Raw genomic sequence first — 23,886 nt, 5'->3', positions numbered from 1 at the left:
AACGTCGATCCCTAATCGGTTTCCTTTGATCCGCTCGGCGGGGTTTGAAGCTGTCAGGAACGTTTGAGGATGAAACCCGGCGGATCGAAGACGGCTTCCATCGCTGGGTGTCCAAACGAGCGTCCTACCTCAATGTCCTCGTGTTGGACAACGGGGGGGGGGGGGCTGGTTGAGATCATTTTAAGCTCATCTGATGAACAGAACCTTCGTGTTGTTGGATCGAACCTCCCAAATCCTGGTCATTGTGAGCAGCAGATGCTCGACACCTCCACACGGAGGCTAAAATTAAAAGCCTCGGAGACGCAGGAGAGACCGTTGTCCTGAAATAAACGTGTTAATAAATTAGAAAAGAGTAGAAGATGGCAGCTTTAAGCCTTCTACGCACGCACACACACACACGCACACACACACGACATGGCAGCTTTAAGCCTTCTACGCACACACACACGCGCACACACACGACATGGCAGCTTTAAGCCTTCTACGCACACACACACGCGCACACACACACGCACACACGACATGGCAGCTTTAAGCCATCTACACACGCGCGCACACACACACACACATTCCCTCACGTTTCGGTCCAGGACGTTCCTGTCTCCACGTCTCCCTCTGGTCACCAGGTCAGATTTCCCCCCCCCTCACGCGTGCTGCTTCGGGTCCGCTCCTCTTCCTGACTAACGGGACGTTCTGCTTTCATCTGGATGAAATGACCTTACGTCTGGCATCTGAAGGTCAGTCTGGTTTCAGAGCTGGATCCGGATCCGATCCGGTTCCTGGCTGCTGTCCTGATGATGAACCCGCAGTTAAAGCGGCCTCTAGGGGGCAGCAGGAACACTAAATGAGCTGATTTACGCTTGAATCAGCTGTGAGGAGTTCGTCGCTTCTTTGGAGTTGTGTTTCCGACCTCTGGGTGCTAACCTGCCCCGCTGCGCTGCGGGGGGGGGGGGGGTACCCGGTGTCCATGGTAACCACTTAGACTATTCCTATACATTTCTCATTCCAGCGCTTTCAGATCACAAATAAGAAGTTACTGAAGTTAGTGCGTGTGCGCGTCTGCTCTTCTAATCCGGTTAATCAATATTGATCATCCAGATTTGAACAGAGACATGTCTCTCTCTCTCTCTCTCTCTCTCTCCCCCCCCCCCCCCCCCCCCCCCACCATTGTCCTGAAGTGATTGCCGAGCAACCACTCAGTGCCGGGCTGAAGGAGGAGCGCCGCGGAGCCGCATTCGCTCGGTCTGCAGCAGCCCCCCCCCCCCGCCAAGCCCGCATGGGGAGCGCACCAACCGGACACCGTGCACCGTGTTTCGTGTCGCCCGTGGCGTGGACAGAGGTCTGAGGTGAGCCGCGCGTCACCGGGTTCCTCTTTGTCCTTCCGCGTCTCGGATCCTCAACTCGTTTTTTTTGCTTGTTTTCTGGAGGGGGGGCTTTTTCTCCTTGGAACCGAGCCGCCGCGGTTCCCTCCGCGCCCCTGCTCCTCCAGCACCCATGAATCCAGATAGAAATGTGAACCTCGGCAGAGACAAAGGCATCATGCGGAAGAGAGCCCTGCTGCTCCGGAAAGGTTGCAGCTTCGAGATCACCAGGTAGGTCCGCTTTCGTTTCTGTGTGTGTGTGTGTGTGTGGGGTGTGGGGGGGGGGCAGGAACCGGGCCAGAACCGGGCCAGAACCGGGCTCCCCTTCAGAAGCAACACACGTGAGGTGTCACTCTGCGTAAGGCCAGTCACCGAGGTGCAGACGCACCGATGGGGGTCCGGATGCCCCAAAATCTATCCCGCATCTCCAGAACTCGTTTTAAGGTGTCCCCCTCAGGGTAACAACGACGTCGTCTCTGGATGGTGCCATCGTTAGTGATCCAAACACCAGCGTGCACGCGTCCTGTCGGACCGTGTCGGATGCGTTACGCACGGATGCGCTTGTCTGCACCTGACGCTGCAAGGTTGACAAAGAGCTCCGTCCCGCATCCTCCCAGCCCGGCATCCTCCCAGCCCGGTCCGGCCCCGGTCCCGCATCCTCCCAGCCCCGGTCCAGCCCGGTCCAGCCGACTCGTCAGGGAGGACTCGGAGGCGTCACGTCACCTGCTGGAGGTTTAAGCCGCCGAGGCGCAGCCGGATGCCTGCGAGTTCACGCGCGTCCCGAGCGAGGCGCCGGCTTCGGTTCGGACCGGTAAAGAGCTCCGACTTTTACCGGAGCCGCAGTCCCGTTAAACTAAACCAGTTCGATCCGAATCGAACTTGTTTCTGATCGGGAATGAGTTCCAGGCCGATCTGTGACGCTGATGGAACAAACCGCTGCATATCCATCTGTCATTATCTGGATTATAATCTCCACAGATTATCCTTCCCCTCACCTCCTCCCACCCCCACGCTCATTTCCTGCTGTTTGACGTGAGGTGTGCCGGAGTGTAAATTTGCTCATGGATCTCGCCTCGTCGCTTTTAAGGCTGATAACTTTGTCTCAGAATGTTTGTGCGTGACGATGAGGCGGGGGGGCAGCCCCCGGGGCGGGCACAAGTGGTGCGATTTGGCCGCCTTTGTTCCGAGCACCTACTTTGAGGTCGCACGCTGCTCTCAAATAGCCTGATTTACTCCACCGAGCCGCCCCCCTCCTCCCGGTAAACGGTTTCTCAGACGCCAGCAGTTGACAATCAATCAAAAGCAGCTTGAAGTGCTGCTGCTCGGAGAGATGGGTCCTCAGGCAGCCTAAAGAAGGCTGAAAGACTCTGGAGCAGAGTGGGGGGGCTGCTGAGGTGTGTGTGTGTGTGTGTGTGTGTTATTGGTTGAGACGTGGGTCAACGAGGACACGGTTTGTTAGGAAGCTGCTTTCATACAGGTAGCATGTTCTTTATATGTTTGGCTTTGACCTCTGACCTGCCCTCGTTGTGTCTCCGTCGTATACCCATGATGCCTTGAGCCAAAATCATCCCAAAATGAGCAGGAACTAGGATTAGGGAGGAACTCGCACCTGCCAGAACGGCGCTGCGTGTCGGGGCAACGTGACCGGCACGCTGAAGGTAGGGAAGGGAAATGCTCGCCATTCCTCAGGAGCGTGTCTGCAGCGAGGAGAGCAACCGACCGACCGGGAGTAACGGCCCAAAATAAACTGCACCCAAGTACCCATCATGCACCTGTACGTGAAGCAAGCAGATTCAAACACACGTGTGTTTTTAACTCGGAGGTCGAGCAGCAGAAAACGTGAAATGAAACTCTTATTCTGGAAAAGGCCTCGCCGTGATTCCTACGGATGAAAGACGAACGCGCCGCCTTTCATCTCCGACGGGAGTCGTGGTGATTCCCGGTGGGTAATCTGCTTTGGGATAAACACGCCGCATCCTTTCCGTCTGTGTTTCGACGCCGGTGACTGGCGAGTCGCTGGAACCGATTATTTGGTCCGCTGGTTTGTGGCGCTCTCCTGACATGCACTTTATTTGTGTACCAACAGCACGGCCGTGTTTGTGCGTCCGCAGTGACATTTAAACATCCATGTCGGTAAGAAGCGGTCGAGCCGAGCCCCTCGTGCCATTTGTCTTGAAAAACACGAAGGGTTAAACGAGGTCGTCGCCTCCTTTCATCTCTGCTGGAGGCGCCAGCGGACGTCACGCCACCTGAGCCGTTGGAAGTTGAGGTGCATTGTGGGTAAGCGTTAGCTCAGACGCCGACGCATCAATATTGATGGCTCTAATCTGGATCGTCTGCCGTCTGTAATATTATTGGAGCGCTGAATCAGCAAAATTCTCCTTTTGAGAAATCTGAGCTCATCAGGAAGAAGCAACAAAGCAGCTCCTCGGCGCTGGAATCTGGAGATCGGGTTTGGATCGCCTCCAGGAACAGAAACCCAAACCAGTTCTTCCAGAGAGTGGTTGAGAGTTAAACTCTTATTTCCAGTTGTGTGTCTGTGTGTGTGTGTGTGTGTGAGAGCGAGACCCGGCAGCAGGAAACGGCGCTTCAGTTCTGATGGTGAACGACCAGAACAAAAAGAAGGAACAAACATCTGGGAGCAGGAACTATTTATTCTCCGTAAAGCAGCCGGCGTCATCAGTCAGACCGGAGCACTTCCTGTGAATCCCGACTCCGATGCGGTGGAAACGAACCCGATTGGCTGTCGGTCCTTTACAGAACCTTGCAGTTCATTTAAGGAAAGGCATGCGCTGCCGGGCGGCGTTCCGAGAGCGATGCTGGAACGCGAGGGGAGAGAAGCCCATTCATCACCGAGCGCGACTGGAGCACGTTGCCACGCTTTTACAACGCCACGCAGGAGCCTGAACGCAGCACGGCGAGCAAAGATTAGTGTTCGGATTTGCTGTTTCAATCGACGCAGCCGCTCTTTGCTTTCGCTGCATGCGCTGACGCCGTAAACAAAGAGCTTCCCGTAAGGCGGCGGCGGCTTCGGTTTATATCTGCAGCCAAAAATAGACCCTCGACAGGCGGCGGCCGCCCAAACGCTGACTCTTCCTCCCTCGCCTGCTTCCAGACGTTGTTAGAGTCCATCTGCTCTGAAACGCCGCCAGCCCGCCAGGTGGAGCCGAGGGGCGGGAGGCCGCGTTCATTCACGCCGGCGCCGCTGTTCGTATGAGAACACGCCCTCGGTGTCGGATTCTGTTTGTAAACGCAGGATGCACCGGCGGGTCGCATTAGTGAGAAGAGCCCGGCTGCGTTAGCCTGTCCAGAAGCCCCAGCGGCGGCTGAGGTGATGGGCTACGAGGAGGATGCTGCTGAGTTACGCTGCACATGCTACATTTGAGCACCGTCGCTCCGCCAAGGTCAGGTTCAAGGTCAGCGTAAACAGGAAAATGGCGAAGGCGGATAATTAACTTTTGCTGTTGGGGTGTCAAAGCTAAATCAAAGGTTAGCATCTCCCAGCGGTCGAACGGCCGTGCGCTCAGCTCACCTGCGTTTGAACTGCGATCAATAGGTGAGGCCTTTCCCCTCTAAAGGGACGCGGCCGTTCCGACATCGTCCGGTTCCGTAGAGGAATGCAGCTAAAACGCTACGCTCCGTCGTCAGGCAGCGAGGCCCGATAAACACTGGACTCTAATCGCTCCCATGTGTGGCTGCATAGCTCAGCAGAACCGGTTCCGTTCGGTCCGGTCCGATGCAGCTCATTCAGACAAACCGAGAAGAACCGTCGCTGGGTTACAGCCCAACGTAAGCCTGAAGTCTTCCACGAGAACATCTGCTTCCATTTAAGGCGCATGCCTACACATTACAATGCAGGAAGGCTGGAGAAGCATTCCCATTCCAGGCTGCCGGCCCAGGCCAGCGGCTCCACCCGCAAACCGCGCAAACGCAAGACGCATCATCCGGGTGGCGTTTCCTTTATGCTCGAGGCCGTCCAGATGTCCAAGTGAGAGTGTGAAAATGGGAACTATCAAAGTCCACGCAGTGTGACCGGTTCACAGAGGCTTCCCGCCAGCCCGTTGCCCCCGGCGTAACCCCGGAGACCGGACGAGGAAGTGGAGCCCAACCTGCGAGTGCTTAGCGGACATTTTCATCCTGCGGTCTGAAGGGAATCCGGCCGAACCCCCCCCCTTCGTTAGCGAGCAGCAGAGAGAGGGTGAAGAAGTAAGGAGAAATGGGAAGGCGTATTTTTAGCCGAGGTCTTGACGCCGTGGCCCAAATTAATTTGTTGAAGTGTGGACATTCTTCGTAAAGGGAGTTTCCCCGACTGTAAGCCGGTCTCTGTCATGGAGTATGGATTTTATTGCGAGTTGCTGTTGCCTGAGTCGTTCTAAGAAAAAAAGAAAAGAAAAGACATCTGCATTTAATTTCCTTGTTTTTGAGGCTCTCAAACTCTGACCGAGAAGACACGGACGCAAACATGTAAACGGTAAAGATGCCATGTGCTAATGTTAGCGGCCTCAGCTTCCATCTTTGTTTAGCATTTTTAGCGTGCCGCGGTTTATTAGCTAACGAACCGCAGGAGGCTGCTGGTAACGTCACGGCCATGCGCCACCTTTTGGAGGAAGTTTTAACTTTTACAAATCAACAACAACGTTCATCTTCTGGAGAGCACGAATGCCCGTTCAGAGTTTCACGGCCTCGTGGCGCCTCTATGGGAACGCCAGAGAGATGGCGGCCGAATTTAACCACTGGCGACCATGAATGTTCTAAAGGTCGATCCATCTCATGAAACCTTAAACACGCGTGGATGAAAACAACCGGCTCTGTCTCCTAAAGGACGACTAAACGGCAGCTGCGTTTTGTGAGGGACGTGTAATTATTATCATTATTATTATCATCATCAGCTTCGGCACGCCGGACTGACTGCTTTGGGACTAACGACGTGTCCAGTTGCTTCCGGTTCCTCCGTCTTTTAACGACCTGAAGGGCCACAATGGAAGCTCGCAGTGGAAATCAAGATTTAGAAACAGTTCAATAGGTTTGAGCGTGAACACTCAGGAACCACATGTTCCTCGTGCATGATCCATAAAGCAGAACATCCGTACGTTCCGTTAGGAACGTCACGCACAGATGTTTTGTTCCTCATGCATCTGTTTCAGGAACAAACCCCCCATTTAAGGACGTATTTGACACGTCCTGCGTCACAAGTCTTTTATTTTTTACATTAATACCCGTTCAGTCGCGGGTAATTGTGATAAAGGTTCCAGCCACTAGGGGGCAGTCTCTCCCTGTAAAAACTGTGAGGTTATATTTTCCAACAGGAGCAGAAGTTGTAAATATTAAACTGGTAAGTTTAAAATCATGTGTACCTGGGACGTTTGATCTTTATATAAGTAGATTCTAATGCGTTAAAAATTAAACTGTTGAGTTGAGGAGTGTTCACTAATAATCATTTTAATGATAATAATAATAGTAATGATAATAATTATTTCCTGCTAGCATTCCCAACATTTCCTGAAAATGTCATTGAGATCGATCCTAACGTTTTCTTGCTGACAAACAAAACAACGCCTGTGAAAACGTGACCTCATTGGTGCAGGTAATAATAGTAATAATTGTGCACTAGGAGGAGGAAGTGCATTAAGAAACTGTGTGGAAAGGCGCGCACGCACACACACACACACACACGGCCAAAGGGCTCAGGTTAATTCTGACGTGATCACGTTTGATGGTGACGTCATCCATCGCCGCCACCTGACACGCTGACATTTTGCAGTGACCCGCGCGTTGACCTGCTGGCATTCGGGTCGGAACGAGAAGCAAAGCGGTCACATGTCTGAATCCAGATCACCCCGCCCACATTGTCCTTCGATGGATGGTGATTGGACAGTTCTCGACGACGTCCTCCTTTAATGATCTGTTAGCCTTTCAGACACTTTGATCGTGGATTGTTTCTGATTTCTAATTAATTCTAATCTAATTGGCGACATGGGGAATCTTCTGATCGTCGCGTTTGATGATGCCTTCCTATCTTTCCTTCTCATCCTCCGTCCTTCTCATCCTCCATCCTTCTCATCCTCCTTCCTTCTCATCCTCCTTCCTTCTCATCCTCCTTCCTTCTCATCCTCCATCCTTCTCATCCTCCTTCCTTCTCATCCTCCATCCTTCTCATCCTCCGTCCTTCTCATCCTCCGTCCTTCTCATTCTCCATCCTTCTCATCCTCCGTCCTTCTCATCCTCCATCCTTCTCATCCTCCCTCCTTCTCATCCTCCCTCCTTCTCATCCTCCGTCCTTCTCATCCTCCTTCCTTCTCATCCTCCATCCTTCTCATCCACCATCCTTCTCATCCTCCACCCTTCTCATCCTCCGTCCTTCTCATTCTCCGTCCTTCTCATCCTCCGTCCTTCTCATCCTCCGTCCTTCTCATCCTCCATCTCTTGTTCCTGTTCTTGTAAAGCCCAAATCTCCCTCTGATCATGTTGCCTGATTCTTGAATGTTAATTGTCACAATTTGCTGCCATTTTGAGAACCAAACAATGATCGGTGATTTTTCTGCTGAGATGTTGTTGATCACGTAATGTCTCGGATTACCGGAGACGAGCGGCGGCCCCGGTAAGGAGGCGGGCTGACGGAGCCCTTCATCAGGCCCATTTGTCCGTTCATCAGGGGATTCTTCCTCCGCTCGGTTCCATCTTTGTTAAACATTCGCTGTGACGCGTGAACAGAGGCCGATATGAAATCAAACCCTTTTCAATTCCTTCAGGTGTGACTGGTAAACTCCCTGTCATAGGGTCACAAGGCGGGGGGGCTGGGGGGGGGGGTTAAGCCTCTGGCTTCTCAATGAAGGTGCGTGTTTGTAACGCGACTCTGAGGTGATCGAGCCGGCGTTACCTTTCAGCTCCAGGCCGGCGTGGATTTCAGCTGCATTTCAACAGGAGCCGTTTCTAAAGGTGCGGGTTCAGAGAGAATGCGTCGACGCCGCCTGCGTTCTCCTGCAGTGTGTGTGTGTGGGGGGGGGGGGGTCCTGCTGAGCAGCTGAACGCAGTGTCGCCTGAGCCGAGCTGGGAAAGGCCGGGCTGCCATCAAGGTGTCCGATGTACCTGAGCTCAGGTGTCACCTGTGTGTGTGTGTGTGAGAGAGAGAGAGAGAGAGAGAGACCTTGGTTCTCTGTTCCGCCGGCATGTCGCTCCAGAGGTGGCTTCACAGGGAGGAGGAAACGTTACATACCTGCAGGCAACCCAAAGATCAATGATTCGGTATCTATTAATGAAGCTATCGTTTAGATTTTAGGCTTCATGAATGAAGCTGATCTGTTTCACCCAAACTGGAATCCTCTGGAATCAATAGTAATAGTTTATTAAACAGTTTATAATAATTCCGATGATAATACTAATAGTGACTGATCGATTGGTGCCCCCCCCCCCCCCCACTCACACACACACACACACACACACAATGCGCTGTGGTCGAGCTCATGATTCCATCCAGACATGAGATGTGAACCTTAACCTCCTGACATCACTTCGCGCTCCAGGATACTGTAATAGGCGGTTCGCCTATGACGTCACGTCGACCCTGTGACGACGACAGCCACCGGGTCCGGATGTCTGTAGCATTAATGTGCGTGAGGGAGGGAGGGAGGGCGCAGTAAATCCACAGTTCCTATGGCGGAGCCGTCGCGCTTTGACCGGTTGCGCGCAGGAAGAGCAGCGATCTGATCCGATCTGATCCGGTGTTCGTGATGTTATCGCGCTCTTAGCCCGCCGGAGAGAGACTCGACACGCCGGACCATGAACGGTTCGGATCCCGCGGCCAACAAACTGTTGACTTTCAACCAGCGGTAAGAGCCGACCCCCCCCGGCCGTGTCCGTGCATGCCGCCGCTCATCTGTTGCGTGCACGCGTTCCTGCCCGGTGTCTCGGTCACATCCCTGCAGCCCTGCGCAACTCGGACCAGGATGCCACCTGTTCCGGTGCGCAACCCGTTTATGGCGTGGAGTGGCTCCGGTTTGGCCACCAGCCCGGTGTTTACAGCAGGGTGGAGTTATTTATCGATGATTTACTGATCATCTCTCCACTGACTCTGGAACGGCTGGAGAGCCGAGCCCCTGCAGGCTGACCCGCACAGCAGCTTCACGCGCAGCCGTCAGAGGACGCGCACACGCACAGCTTGCGTGTTTGAGATGAGTCGGTGGACAAGAGAAGACAATTCTCAACGTATGCGGAAACACGATACATTATTCACGGGGTGCGCGCGGGAATCACGCAGTGTGCGTGGGTTAATGGCGCACGGAGTTCAGATGGAGTCCGACGTTACTCTGGAATATTAGAGTGTAAAAAGCTGCTGCAGCGGCACCTGAACGCACCATGGGCGGATGGAGTCGACCTCCATTGCTGGGGGGGGGGGGGGGGCTTTCCTTGCTGCACCACTTGTGCAGTGAAGGAAGACAGACGATGCTTCCATTAAATGTTCTTGACCCTCTGACTCATGTTCCTGCTTTATGGAGCCCCCCCCCCCCACACCTTGTGTGAATGAGGCCGACACCCGAAGGCCCGAATCAGAAATATCTGATCCAGATGTTTCGTCTCTCATCCAAGAGGCTCCTCCGGTTCTAGACTGGTAGTGAGTCCAGATCCTTCTACGACTCCCGAGGAGTCTCGTCCTGCTGGTTTTGAGTCCTTCGTTGTGGACTCGCTACCGGTCGGTTAGAACCGGGGGAGCCTCTTGGATGAGAGCTCCTCCCGAAAGGTTCGAACGCATCGGAGGCGAGTGGGTGAGGAGAAGCCGGATGGATACCTCCTGGAGGAGAACCTTTAAAGTGCATCCTTTACATTATGTATGAGCAGCCCTGCTCCTCCTGCTCCTCCTCCTCCTCCTCCTTCTTTGCAGAGGAAGAAACCTGACCAGAGAGGGAGGAGGAAAAAGCGTTTTGGCCATGCGACCATTCAAACAGTCGGGCAAACGTGCCAATTGACCCGTTGCAATAAAAGAACACGGGGTGTCCAAAGTGGGGACGAAACAAGAGACAAAGTGAGACGCAGACCAACGTGAAGAGGAGGCTGCAGGAGGGCAGATGCTGCCTCCGCCTGTCCTGTGTGAGCGATGCCCCCCCGCTGAGGGCCCCCCTGTGCGGTGGCGGGCGCCAGCGGGCCATGTGTCTGACCATGTGTTTGCTTTGCAGCTCCGCCTCGGAGGACTTGGGCTGCAGGCGTGGAGACTTCAGCAGGAAGCACTATGGTTCCGTGGAGCTGGTGAGTCCCGTCCACAGTCCTCGTCCTCCTTTCCAGTCTGTCCTTTTGATTCTGTTGGCGTGAGGGGAAGGCGGGTAGGGGGGGGTGGGGGGGCAGGTGATGAGTCATGGCGTCCTGGGTGTGGTCCAGCGGTGTCCTGGAGCCCTCCGGACTGAATCTGTTTAGTTTTGACGCAGCTGATGTGGAGCTGCAGCTCAGTGTGTGTGTGTTGCCGTGGTTGGTTGCTATGCTGTGTGTGTGTGTGTGTGTGTGTGTGTGTGTGCATCCCGATAGCCCAGAGGATCAGGAAGTCCTAGCATTTAGCCAGTTAGCATAGCGATGGGGCTTCCCATCGGAGGCAAGCTGTGGGTTTGTGCAGCACAACATGTGTTTGACTGATTAGCGTTGAGGAGAAACCACATGCTACTTATCAGCGCTAACAGACCGACCATATGCACAAAGTGCTGTTTGGGTGTGTGGGGGGGGGGGGGTGGGGGGGTACATGTGAGGAAGAAGAGAGGAGGAGGAGGCGGCCCATCAGTGGTTAATTTCTTCTCATCTTCATCACCCGTGCTTCACTTGGAATCAGATCATCTCTGTCTTAATCCCACCAGATTCTTATGGAGATTGAAAATAATGCGCTGGTTAGCATTCAATGCTAATAAGAGGCACTTATATAATCACAAAGCAATCGTCACGGCAACAACAGTGGATGTAGCTCAACGCTAGCGCCAACAGAAAGCCAGATGTGACCCGTTTCCGACCAATGTTTGCTTCCTTATCTCGCCTCCCTCGCCCTTATCTCAACGCCTGCTGACGCCAAACCGCTGGCGTCGGAAGGTCAGAAGACGACCTTGAGTTATTTCTGTCATTCCAATTTCTTTGTGAGAAAGGAGGGTCACAGGAAGGGTCAAAGCTCTCCAACGGGCGCGCCTTAATGGCGTTATGAGGATTAGGAGTCGTTCGGGCGCCGTGAACACGCGAACGGCGCCCGATTCTAACCTCTCTCTTTCTCTCTCTCTTTCCCCTCCCAGCTCATTTCCAGCGATGCAGACGGGGCCATTCAGAGGGCGGGGCGCTTCAGGGTGGAGAACGGCTCATCGGACGAGGTGCCTGCAATATAATACACTTTAGACCCGGCATTCGATCCGCCTGCCCCGTCCTCAGCGGCCTCATTAAAGGAATCAAATGTCAGAAGGAACGCTCGACGTTAGAACCTCTCGTTGAGAATCTCATCTTCAGCCTCGCATTATAAAAGGTGGCGCTGTAACGAGGAGGCGTGTGTGTGTGCGTGTGTGTGTGTGTGTGTGTGCCTGTGTGTGTGTGTGTGGGACAAACAGACTTTGGACTACACTCTGGGGACCTGGAGGAGAACCGATGTCCACCTGGAGAATCCGGAATATCACACCAGATGGTTCTTTAAATACTTCCTGGGGAAAGGTCAGTGCTGCTCCGTGTTCCATTTAAAACACACACACACACACACACACACACGCAGTCGTCCTCGTCCTCATGCTGCATCCAGCCATGTCCCACTGAGTCTCGTCCACACCAGGAACGATGTCCACAGAGCAGGGGTCCCCGTCCAAGGCATTTGGTGCCGGACCGCACAGAGAGAAAAACAAATGTATAGAATTTCTCTGACGGGTGTTTTATTTTGAAAAACTACCTGATTTTTTCCCGATCGCCTGTCACTTGGTCACGTGATACGTGAAAAAAGTAAACTGAGTAAAAAAACAAACTTAAACAAACTGGAGAACTTCTCTACAAAGGAGAAAAGTCCAACTGAGGAGGAGGAAGAGGAGGAAGAAGAGGAGCCGACGACCTCCAAGAAAAGAAAACGTCTTTAACAGACAAACCAGGAGACTCAAAACACAGATCCGTGTCAGGACAAACTTTGGGGGCCGCTGCCACAGAGGACACCCGCTATGGGGACCCGATCACAGGACCTGGGGCCACCGGCCCCCTCACATTTGGGTCCCTCATCGTCCCGCCTCACTTCACCTCAAGCTCACCTTCTGGCCGATGCAGCAACAAAAAAAAGATCGTTGTTTGAATTTCTTTTCCCGTGACTCCAATTAGAGTCTTGAGCTGGAAGGTTGAGATAACGGACGGCGCCGGAGGTGGATGCAGATAAAGGTGAAGGAAAGAAAGAGGCGGAGCTCCAGCGGCGGCGACTCTGATAAGGCTCGGGCGGTTTGAACAGGGAACGCTGGCCCGAGCAGAACCGGCTGCACGATGACGCACACGGCGCTAAGAACTCTGGGAATCGGAGTCTGAGATTAGCACGAATGATGATTCATCCGACGTGATGACTTCCATACATCCTGATTATGTCCGTCCCCGTTTCTGTCCCCGTTGCCTCGATTCAGGAAAAACAAAACAAACGTGTGGCTGTTGTGCAGAAAAGCCATCTAAACGAATAAGTGCAGCCAAACGATGCAAAATAATCACGTGAGTGAGCTTGGCTAATGTGGAATAAGGAGGAAGAAAGTGGAAGCATCCCAGCCAGGCGAAGGAGAGGACGTCGTTGCAGACAGAGATCCTGCGTCTAATTAGGTTTGGAGGTCTGTGCAGCATTTCTGGAGACGCTGCGGCATCAACCGCTGAAGCCGAGGAATGAAAACCAGACGAAGGAAAGGTTGAAGGAAACAAGAGAGCGAGGAGAAGACCGTGTCCTCGAGGTCAGGATGGGTTCATGCATCTGGCTTTATCCTCATGTCTCCTCTCAGTCCACCAGAACTACGTCGGGACGGACGCGGAGAAGAACCCCTTCTACCTGTCGGTGGTCCTGTCGGACCAGAACAACCAGCGGGTCCCCCAGTACAGAGCCATCCTCTGGAGGAAGACGGTGAGTTCGCCCGGGAAGCGCTCTCGTCCTGTCATGTGAACAGAAAAGAGTCGATGCACGTGCGTGTGCGTGTGCGTGTGCGTGTGCGTGTGCGTGTGCGTGTGCGTGTGCGTGCACGCGCGCTCAGCTTCATGGCTAAGACGCCGTGCATCTAATTCTGTCCTGCAGCCCCGTCTGAAACCCGATTAGGACGCCGCGCCGCCGCTTCCTGATCACATTAATGTCTTTCCAGTTTCACTCGCTCCCATGTGATTGTTCTACCGGGGTCGGATGCTGGATCTGATTTTAACCCCCCCCCCCTCCCCCCCTGTTCTTATTCACCTAGGGCACTCTGAAGATCAGCCTCCCCTACAGCCCGACCAAAACGCTGTCGGTCAAGTCCATCCTGAGGTGAGACGTGCAGCCCGGAGCGCCGAGAGGACGGCGTTGTAGCCGCACGCTAAAGGGGCGGGGTCCCGCAGAAGGCCCCATTCAGAGCCGAGCATCACATTTCCACCCTTCTGGCTATTTGTCTACTTTGGATCCTAAACAGGCCTTCCTCTTTTTCCGCTCCTCCTCTTCTTCCTCCCAGTGCGATGAACATGGACCGGTTTGAGAAGGGCCCCCGGGAGATCCTGAACCCGGAGATTCAGAAGGTGAGGCTGCCGTCGACCGGATCTTAGGAACCGGGCCCGATCGGGGCGAACGATAATCACTGTCTCCTCTCTCCTCAGGATCTCCTGGTGTTGGAGGAGCAGGAGGTACGGGACGGTTCAGGTTACTCCTTGTTGTCACGGTTACCGTGATCCTGCTAAATCCCGTCTCCACGCCCGTCTTTGTTCTTCTTTTTAATTCCAGATCATTTTCTGTTTACCTTTCGTGGATCTTTTTTTGCACATTTACATTTTTGCCTTTTATTCTTCACAGGGTTCTGTCAACTTTAAATTTGGCGTCCTGTACGCCAAAGACGGCCAGCTGACGGACGACGAGATGTTTAGTAACGGTAACGCCCTCTTTGATCAGTTGCCTGGTTAGAGGACGGCGGCGTCTCAAAGGCCGTGTGGTCGTTTCAGAGACCGGGAGCGAGAGCTTCGATAAGTTCCTGAATCTGCTGGGCGACTCCGTCACGCTGCAGGGATGGGCCGGATACCGGGGGGGGCTGGACACCAAGAGTAAGAGGCGTGGCTCCGGATCACCGGAACGCCGCTCTAAAGACGCGCCGCTGAAGGCCAGCGTTTCCCTCTGTCTTTCAGATGACACTACAGGAATCGAGTCCATCTACACGGTGTACCAGGGCCACGAGCTCATGTTCCACGTGTCCACCATGTTGCCCTACTCTAAAGAGAACAAGCAGCAGGTGGGTGTGGGGTCGCGGCCGCCGGCTCGCTTTTATGGTTCGAATGGTCTAAAAAAGACGCAACGACCGGTCGGGAATAGGAAGAGAATGAGGCTCGAACCCTCAGGACAAACCACCGTATCCATGGCAACGGGGCATGTTTGCATCGGAGTGTGTGGCTCGTTGGGTTCGGATCTTTCTCACCTGATTTCTTCTCCGGCAGGTGGAGAGAAAGAGACACATCGGGAACGACATCGTTACCATCGTGTTCCAAGAAGGCGACGACGCCTCCTCATCCTTCAAACCGTCGATGATTCGCTCGCACTTCACCCGTATCCTTCGAGGGCAGGGATCTGAGGTGGTAAACAGACGACTCGGCAGCTTTCAAATGCCCTTCAAATGTCCTTCACTCGTCCTCCAGACATCTTTGCATTAGTTAAATATAACAGCCAGTATGACAGTTACAGGTGAGGAGATGGATCAGCGTGGGGGGAGGGGGGTGGATGGGTGGAGCTCTGGGTGGGTGGAGCTCCTCCCATCTGTGCGCTCCTTGTCGCAGGTTGAAGATCTTCTCGGAGGAGAGCGTCCCGCTGTTCGGACCGCCTCTTCCAGCTCCGCCTGTTTTCACCGATCACCAGGAATTCAGGGACTTTTTATTGGTCAAACGTAAGAGAAGGCGACCTTTGAACCCGCCCTCGCCAGTGTTTGCACCACGTCTCATGAGTTCTTGCTTCGCATTGCTGCAGTAATCAACGGAGAGAAAGCCACGCTGGAGACGCCGACGTTCGCCCAGAAGCGCCAGCGGACCCTGGACATGCTGATCCGGTCGCTCTATCAGGACCTGATGCCTGACCTGCACAAGGTAGGGCTGCAGCAGGGGGCGCCGCCACGGCGCCTGCTGGCTCCTCCCTGTCGCTGCTGAAGATGCACCGCTGGTTTCTCCTCCTCGCCTCCTCCTGTTCTCCTCCTCCCGGCTTCCACCGGCGCCTCTAACGACTCATTTATTGCTGAATTTCACATCTGATGTTCTCGGCTCCTTCCAGGGTCAAACTGAGACCCCTTTCTGCTTTCCTTTTCCGTGTGTGCGTGTGTGCGTGTGTGTGTGTGTGTGTTCGTGCACCACGTTTAGGTTCCTTTTTCTCCCCAGAACATGTTGAACCGGCGGTCGTTCAGCGACGTTCTGCCCGAGTCTCCCAAGTCGGCTCGTAAGAAGGAGGAGGCGCGGCAGGCGGAGTTTGTCAGGATAGGACAGGTGATTATAAACGCAGTGTCACCGGCCAATCAGGGCTCTGTCTCTTGTTTGTGAAGCTCTGGACCGAACATTTTGAGACGCTTGCATTAATAGTTTTCAGCTCGGGTTAAAGTTGCTGCGTCCGTGTCCACTTTCACATTTGGAACTGGAATCCTGGTCTGACCTTTATCATTCTTGTTTTTTTTACACCACACTGGAGCGGCGCGCCCGGAAATGACATTTGAAGGTTAACGACCACGTAACGGCAGCATCGGGCCGCTGACCAGGCGATCGGGCAATGCCCTAAATACCCCCCAGCAGTGGGGATTTGTACCCTCCTGCTCTCTGCAGCTTGTTGATTAGATCACAGGATAACGAGGTTTACAAAAGGTCCGAATAAAATGATGACGTAAAGTCAGAGGCGCTGAGTCCGGCGGTCATACCGGGGATGATGACATCATCGTTACACCTCCGACCAGGGTGGCGTCACGGTGATGACATCATCGATCATGTTTACTTTGTGTGTGAAGTGAATTTCTGTGGCGCTTTATTGATGCTTTGCTGTCGTGGCGGATGAGAACCTTACCTTGATGGATGAGAACCTTGTCGTGGCGGATGAGAACCTTGTCTTGGTGGATGAGAACCTTGTCTTGGTGGATGAGAACCTTGTCTTGGTGGATGAGAACCTTGTCATGCTGGATGAGAACCTTGTCATGCTGGATGAGAACCTTGTCGTGGTGGATGAGAACCTTAGAACTTTGTCGTGGCGGATGAGACCCTGGTCTTGGCGGATGAGAACCTTGTCTTGGTGGATGAGAACCTTGTCATGCTGGATGAGAACCTTGTCTTGGTGGATGAGAACCTTGTCATGCTGGATGAGAACCTTGTCTTGGTGGATGAGAACCTTGTCATGCTGGATGAGAACCTTGTCATGCTGGATGAGAACCTTGTCGTGGTGGATGAGAACCTTGTCATGCTGGATGAGACCCTGGTCTTGGCGGATGAGAACCTTGTCATGCTGGATGAGACCCTGGTCTTGGCGGATGAGAACCTTGTCATGCTGGATGAGAACCTGGTCTTTGCGGATGAGAACCTTGTCATGCTGGATGAGAACCTTGTTGTGGTGGATGAGACCCTGGTCTTGGCGGATGAGAACCTTGCCGTGTTTCATGCGTGTCGTCTGCAGGCTCTGAAGCTGAAGACCATCGTGAGGGGCGACGCCCCGACGAGCCTCGTCACCACCGGTCTGTGCAGGAAGGAGGTGAGACATTCTGCTCGTCTCGTTGCCGCCGTCCCCGCGGCGCCGTCCTCGCGGCGCCGTCCTCGGCGCTCACGCTCTGTGTTTGCGTGCTGCAGCCGTGGGAGTCCCAGCCGTTCTGCAGCACCTTCCCCTACGAGATCGTGTGCGCCGACTCCTGGGGTCAGTCTCTGCTGGCGGCCACGGACGCGGCAGGGGTCCTGCTGCTGGACGGTGAGCCCACGCCTAACCTCTGCCCCCTAAACCCAAACCTCCCATCCAGTACTTGGCCGATGACCGTGGTGCGTTCATGTTTCAGCTCCTGATCCGGCCGGGTCCGGCGCTGGTGAGTGGGTCCAGTGATCCGGTTCTTTCTGGCCTCAGCCTCTTCATGGTGATGTTTGTGCTGCGTTTCAGAGACGCCGGTTCTGCCCCCGGTGCAGGTGTTTGATAAGACCGTGGTGGTGAAGCAGATGCATGTTCTGGAGCCTCAGGACCTCCTCATCAGCAGGGCTGACAAAGGTGCCTCATCGCCATTCCGCTCCTCCTCCTCCCGTTCCCTCCCATCGGCTCGGCCGGCGCATTGATCTGTCGCTGGGATCGAAGCGAGCTGACCCACAAAGAGCCCGTCCCCGTTGCTGCATGGGTTACGGCGTCGTAAAGTGTGTCACCATGAGATCATCGGTTGTTGCACCGATCCAGGCCTGAGCTCAGACGGTGATGTCACGATGATGTCACCGCACACATAGGAAGTAATACCAGCGTTTGATTTAAAGAATGTATATCTGGATCTGTCAAAACAGTAGAGACGAAACATTCCCGGATCCTTCTCCTTATCCAAATCAGAGGGAATTAAACCAACGTCCAGGCGGCGCATACGGCAGCGTTGGGATCCGACCTCTGTGGCATCAGCCCGCAGGCGATTAGCTCAGCCTAACGCTGGGCGTGCGAGGGAAGCGGCGCCGTCGCGATGGCAACACGGCCCCCCCCCATCCTCCCGCTGCATGACATCATCGCGAGGCCGTGGGCGGATGCTAAAACAGAGACGCCAAATTAAGAGTAACCTTCACGCTGAGCAGAAGCATCTTTTGTTGTGGTTTCCAGGGAAGGACGCGCGGCTGTACGTGTTCAGACTGGGCACGCTCAAAAGAGGCCTGGAGGACAAGCAGCTCGCCAGGAACAAGTGCGACAGCCGGGAGAACAAGCTGGAGAAAACCAAAGGTGCGCGGGAATGTGCAGGCGGTTCCCCGGAACAATGGGCCGCAGTCGAGAGGAAGTGATTCAGAATTAAAGCATCCGATCCAGATCAGCCTTTATTCCGACTTTAATCTGAATTCTGTCCTGAATCCGTCTCCACGTGGATTCTAGAGACAACCCTGAATTATTCATGCCCTCGATCAACGTGTCCCATCCAGCCTGTGTCTTTACCTGTGCCCCGCCCCCCGCCCAGGCTGTCACCTGTACGCCATCAACACCCACCACAGCGCCGAGCTGAGAATAGTGGCCGCCATCAGGACCAAGCTCCTCCTCATCACCAGGAAGCATCCCCGATTCGAAGGCTTCAGCGCCATTGGCTCGGGCCCGGACTCGCCGGTGGACGAGTTCCAGTACATCCGGGTAAAGCGCCATAAGTCTCTCGGGTGGAATCGGGTTTCACGCCGCCGCGAGTCGTATTCAGAAGATCCGTAAAAGTAAAACCCAAAGCATCATGGGAAGTGTAGGCAGGATTATTAATCCAAAAAGAAAACGTTACAAATGTAGATACCGACATGCTTTATGCTCCTAAATGTGTTTATTTTTACTGTAAAACAACAACATTTGACATTTGAACCCTTACCCCGCCGTCTCGCCCCGCCCCTCTGTCAGGAGATTTGCCTCTGCGACCCGCCGGCGGTGATGGCGCTGGTGGACGGGCCGACGGGGGAGAACGCCAACATGATCTGCGTGGCCTACAAACATCAGTTCGACCTGATCAACGAGAGCACCGGCGATGCCTACCGGCTACACCACGTCGACGCCAACAGGGTGAGGCGCACGCCGCCGGCGTCCTCTTCCTGCTCCTCCTCTCTGGGCGGGGCCGAGACGGTTCTCTTGTCCCGCTTTGTTTACCTGCTGATTATCAGCCGCTGCCAGCTGCACAGGAGGAAGAAACAGCTGCTCTGGTTTAACCGTTTCTCTGCCGGCCAACGGCGCTCGGCCCTGACCTCCTGACCTCGCTGACATCATTCTCCTCCGCTCATTCTGCCCGCAGGTCAATTTCGTGGCAGCCATTGACGTGTATGAAGACGGGGAGGCGGGTCTGCTGTTGTGTTACAACTGTGAGTCCTGCCTGCTTTAAACATGGTAGCACGGATGCTGCAGGATGCTGCGGGATGCCGCGGGATGCTGAAGTCCGGTTCTGAGTTCATTCCTCTGACCCGGTTTCCTCTTTCAGATATTTGTTATTACAAGAAAGTTTGTCCGTTTAACGGCTCCACGCCGATGATCCAGTCCAATGCCTCCGACTTCCACTTCAGCTGGAATCAGATGCCCAATGCCATCGGTGGGTTGCCGTGGAAACAACACATTTAGCCACAAGCATCCGATATTATTCAACTTCTAGTTCAAACCATCTGCTCCTTCTGTGACGGCTGAACGTTGACTCGGGTCGGATCTTCGTTTGCAGTTGGTTGTCGGTTTCACGCCTGCGTTGTCTTTGCAGTCTGTGCGTTTCCTTACATCCTGGCCTTCACGACGGACTCCATCGAGATTCGACTGGTGGTGAATGGAAACCTGGTTTACACGGCGGTGGTCCCGGAGCTGCAGCTGGCCGCTTCACGGGTCAGTCTGTGGGCCGCCGCGCCGGCAGCCACGTGTTCTCCGTGTCCGTGTATTGATCTCGTTTCCTTTCTCCGCCCACAGTCGGACATCTATTTCGTTTCCTCGGCTCCCGTGAGCTCAGCCTCCAACTGCAGCTCCAGAGACACCAGCTCCCAGAGTTCCCCTCAGACGCCCACCGGCTACGAGGCGCCCATGTTCCCCTCGCCGCTCGGCGATGGTAAGCACCAGAGACGTTCCTGTTGACGCTTGGCTGTGGAAGGTTTGACTTTGATCCCGTTGCCTTAGAGATCCCAAATCCATTTACTGCGCCAGAATTCCAGTGAATAAAATAATAAGAACAGGGGAAGCTTCAAAAGTTGGGAAGTGAAGTTCCTCGGGAAGGTCAGACCGAGGAGCCCGGACAGAAAGTGCTGAGTCATCTGATGTCATTAACAGTCAGCAGTTTCCTGCCTTGGTAAGGGTAATAAAATTAGATAAGAATGACAACAAAAAGATAAAGACGGCATTATATAATCTAATAAGGTGCAGATATATCGATGCTTCCCCAGATTAAAAAAAGGATGTCATCATTGGGTTTGGTCTTTTATTAATCATCAGTGAAATAGAAAGTATCACAAGAATCACCCTCTGCAGGATTTCTACCAGGCAGCCAGCGTTCAGATTTCAGAGCGTCCTTGAACGCACCTGTTCATTCATTCCATTTATTCTATTCATTCATGCCTCAACGCAGCGGTAACGCGACGCTGACAAAGACCAAGGCGGCGAAGTGTGCAGTGCGATCTATTATCGTTACGTCTCTGCTGCAAACGGCCTTTCAACAGTTTAATGAGACGCTGATAGGAATTCAGAGAGCGACTGGCAGTTACGTAAATGTAATCTGTTGTTAAAGATCCCAAATGTTCAAAAGGGTCCTTAAAGGTCTCAGAAACCACAGATTAGAAAAAGAGGAACAGGCTAATCACTTCCGAGACCTCCCACTTCCACCGTATCCGCCTCCGAGACCTCCCACTTCCACCGCGCCCGCCTCCGAGACGATATATACTAAGTATTTGCGGGCTCCATTGAAGCTTTCTGCTTGTAGTCTGGTCCGCTTTATTTCCTCTTAGAGCTGGTTATTCACACAAGAACGAGACGCTGCTGTGTGTGTAGATGCGTGTGTGTCCACATGTTTGTGTAACCCTCTTCTCCGTTCCTGGTCCAGATTCTATACGGATCCCGTATGGTACCAAGCTTTCCCTGTACATGTCTAAGGATGCAGAAGGTACTGACGGATTCCACGGATTGCCCCACTAACACGTGACCCACCCCGTCTGCTTCACGGCGGCATGTTGACTTGAGCGTGAAGTGAATGTCTTCCCGTCCGTCCTCCGTCTTTACTAACTAAAGCATTCCTGGGGGGAGAGAGGGAACGGGGCAAAGGCGAGAGAGATAATGTGGAGCCTGGCGTTTTTAAATTACAGGGCGAAGAGAAGAAGTGATGCAGGGAAGGCATGCATTAGTCTGAGGGGAGGGGCTGAGCACAAGCGAGAGGTTGGGAGGGAAGGAGAAGACACGTCTGCCGCAGCATGATTTATAGATTGTACCGTCGCCATGGAGACTTTTGTCAGCCCTCTCTTCGATCCAAAGTGGTCCAAACAGCCGTGCCACAATCCGAGGGGTGATGGCGGGTGGGGCGGTGTATAGCAGGGGGGGGGGGGTCGCTGACAAAAAAAATGCTTCTGCTCCTCGGGGAGGGCTTCGTCGGATGTGATCCCATCAGTAATGTGGACAAGCTGCCGTTACTGATGTGGCCCCCCCTACACACACACACACACTGGCTTAATCACAAGCTAAATACCTGCAGCAGAGCCAATCCGGACATTTGAACTAAAATCGGTGCTGAAAACACCTCCATATTTGTTTTGAAATTAATTCGTCAGTGCGGCGGAGTCTGACGCTTCCCCTGGTCCGGAAACGCATGTGGAATATATTGATCCGGAAACGCATGTGGAATATGTTGATCCAGAAACGCATGTGGAATATGTTGATCCAGAAACGCATGTGGAATATGTTGATGCCTGTGACTATGTATTCCAAGTAGCTGCATGGTTTCACACCTTAGGTTAATGGAGGTTTTTGTTGTAGGACGGCGCAGCTGCAGGACAGAGGATGTGCACCGACACAAACCGTCTGTAGCAGGGACCGTCTGTGTCTCACTAATCTGCTCAGCTAACTTTTACTACAGACGTTTCTCATTAAAAGGACAAGTTTTGCAGTTTAGTCTTCACATTTGTTCCGTTTTACTGGAACACTGTGGGGCCGCTGAGCTGCACTGCTTCCCCCTAGTGGCTCAATCGGGCACTGCAGGTTAGCGCTCTGCTAGCTTTGTGGACGATTGAGCCACTTGAAAACTCAATTTAAACCTCTGAAAACATGGGTACTTTAAGTACTTATGCTAAGCTAATTTCTGTGAATCATTTCTTCTCTTAGCACCTGCCTCTTTCCCCCTTGCAGGTGAATCAGCATGTAAGCACATGTTCAAGATCCCTCTGTGCAACCTGGTCGGCCGCAGTATCGAACGACCCCTCAAGTCCCCTCTGGTCAACAAGGTGACGACGACACCGACCCCCGGCATGGTGCCGCCGTCGCCCCTCGTCTCTGCCACGCACTCGCTGTCCCTGTCCCGCATGGAGATCAAAGAGATAGCCAGCCGGACACGGAAGGAGCTGCTAGGTGAAGTTCATTTCATGCGACCGTCATGACAAACACAAACAATTACAAACATGCTTTGTTGCTTTTTTATTTTCTGAATGATGATGCTACAAATAGTAGCTTAACTTAGCCTGGAAAAGTTTCAGTAGATGCTACCCCATTGAAACCTGACATATGTGGTAGTTGCTCTGCCAGGAGGTAATTAAGCTAAAAATCAAAACTCAAATCAAGTTGTTTACTCCTTGTGTTTTTCTTCTGAATATGTTAATTTTTGAACTTTACAAATACCAGTAAGGGAAAGTCCCCTTCAGAAAGAGCTAGCGTAGCTGTATCCAACTGCGACCCAGTCTCCATGCTAAGCTAAGTGCAGTAAGGCAGCAAATAATTGGCTGTTTTCTGTGACATCATGTGGACAAAGGCTTAACAGAGGAACCGAGCGGCAAGTCAGACAGTGGAACCATCAAACAAAGGAAGATGAGCAGAAAAACCACAGAGGAAGAGTCCAAAGCGCGAGCTCTGACGTCAACAAACAGCGACAGGTCTGACAGATTCTGCAGAAGTTGTGCAGGCCTGTTCGTCTTGCACGCGCTCAACTCCGTTCTCTCTGTGTGCGATAGGTTAGCCTTAGAGTCTGAATCGGATCTGGACATCCAGCTGCATTGCTCACCCAGTCCAGAGGCGGAGCCAGAGAAGGTGGCGCTGCGGGCGGAGAGCCCGCCTCTCGCCAGGGCGTTCACCACGTGCTTTGAGGAAGACGTCCTGGACCTGAAGTGAAGACAATCCCACCGCCGCCCACCTTCTCCTGTCCCGTCGCCGTTGTTTCATTGTTTTAATTGGGGTTCCTTTTAATTTGTGGTTTGTAAAAATCCTTTTAGCATCTCGGCGTCTTGGTTCTCCCCGTTCTTCAGAGGAGACGGATCCGGTTGGAGTCAGAACGTGTGTCTTTGTGCACGCTAGCCTTCACTAGCAGTCCCTCAGCTACTGCAAATACTCCAAAGAGGCGATGAATTTGTGAAGAAATGGTTCTGCAGCTTCCGGGAGATGAGGGGGACGGTTTGATCCCGAACCACAAACTGAATGCACAGTGGACCCAAACCGAGGCTCGACCAACATCTGGTTCCCAATGCGCCGTGATGACGATGGAGTGAGCTCCATGCGTCTTGT

The 23,886-nt window shown here is 53.5% G+C and overlaps 1 protein-coding gene across 1 annotated transcript; it reads left to right on the top strand.

The window, feature by feature from the left end:
• The first annotated feature begins 1,494 nt into the window (after positions 1–1,494).
• Positions 1,495–23,496, top strand: garnl3 (GTPase activating Rap/RanGAP domain like 3). Its single transcript, XM_068752983.1, has 31 exons — positions 1,495–1,592; positions 10,529–10,598; positions 11,612–11,686; positions 11,918–12,017; positions 13,310–13,428; positions 13,754–13,818; positions 14,000–14,063; positions 14,142–14,168; positions 14,335–14,410; positions 14,481–14,579; positions 14,661–14,764; positions 14,967–15,075; positions 15,165–15,210; positions 15,303–15,409; positions 15,490–15,605; positions 15,873–15,995; positions 17,161–17,235; positions 17,331–17,445; positions 17,531–17,557; positions 17,629–17,733; positions 18,316–18,432; positions 18,662–18,828; positions 19,078–19,236; positions 19,463–19,529; positions 19,646–19,753; positions 19,913–20,031; positions 20,113–20,248; positions 21,233–21,292; positions 22,525–22,743; positions 23,141–23,261; positions 23,340–23,496. Exons 1-31 carry the CDS (start codon positions 1,495–1,497, stop codon positions 23,494–23,496), a joined length of 3,150 nt encoding a protein of 1,049 aa, XP_068609084.1.
• The last annotated feature ends 390 nt before the right edge of the window (positions 23,497–23,886 follow it).

This window comes from Brachionichthys hirsutus, chromosome 19 (genome assembly GCF_040956055.1).
Source record: "Brachionichthys hirsutus isolate HB-005 chromosome 19, CSIRO-AGI_Bhir_v1, whole genome shotgun sequence".
In the NCBI taxonomy this organism is placed as follows: domain Eukaryota; kingdom Metazoa; phylum Chordata; class Actinopteri; order Lophiiformes; family Brachionichthyidae; genus Brachionichthys; species Brachionichthys hirsutus.
This window is presented reverse-complemented; position numbering and strand designations above follow the sequence as displayed.

What these genes read in the sequence shown, in the direction of transcription:
- garnl3 (XM_068752983.1), top strand. Translation starts at nt 1,495, where the DNA reads ATGAATCCAGATAGAAATGTGAACCTCGGCAGAGACAAAGGCATCATG. An exon ending in TGGTGTTGGAGGAGCAGGAG is followed by an intron (nt 14,169 to 14,334) that starts GTACGGGACGGT and finishes TATTCTTCACAG; the next exon opens with GGTTCTGTCAACTTTAAATT. An exon ending in ACGTCAACAAACAGCGACAG is followed by an intron (nt 23,262 to 23,339) that starts GTCTGACAGATT and finishes TGTGTGCGATAG; the next exon opens with GTTAGCCTTAGAGTCTGAAT.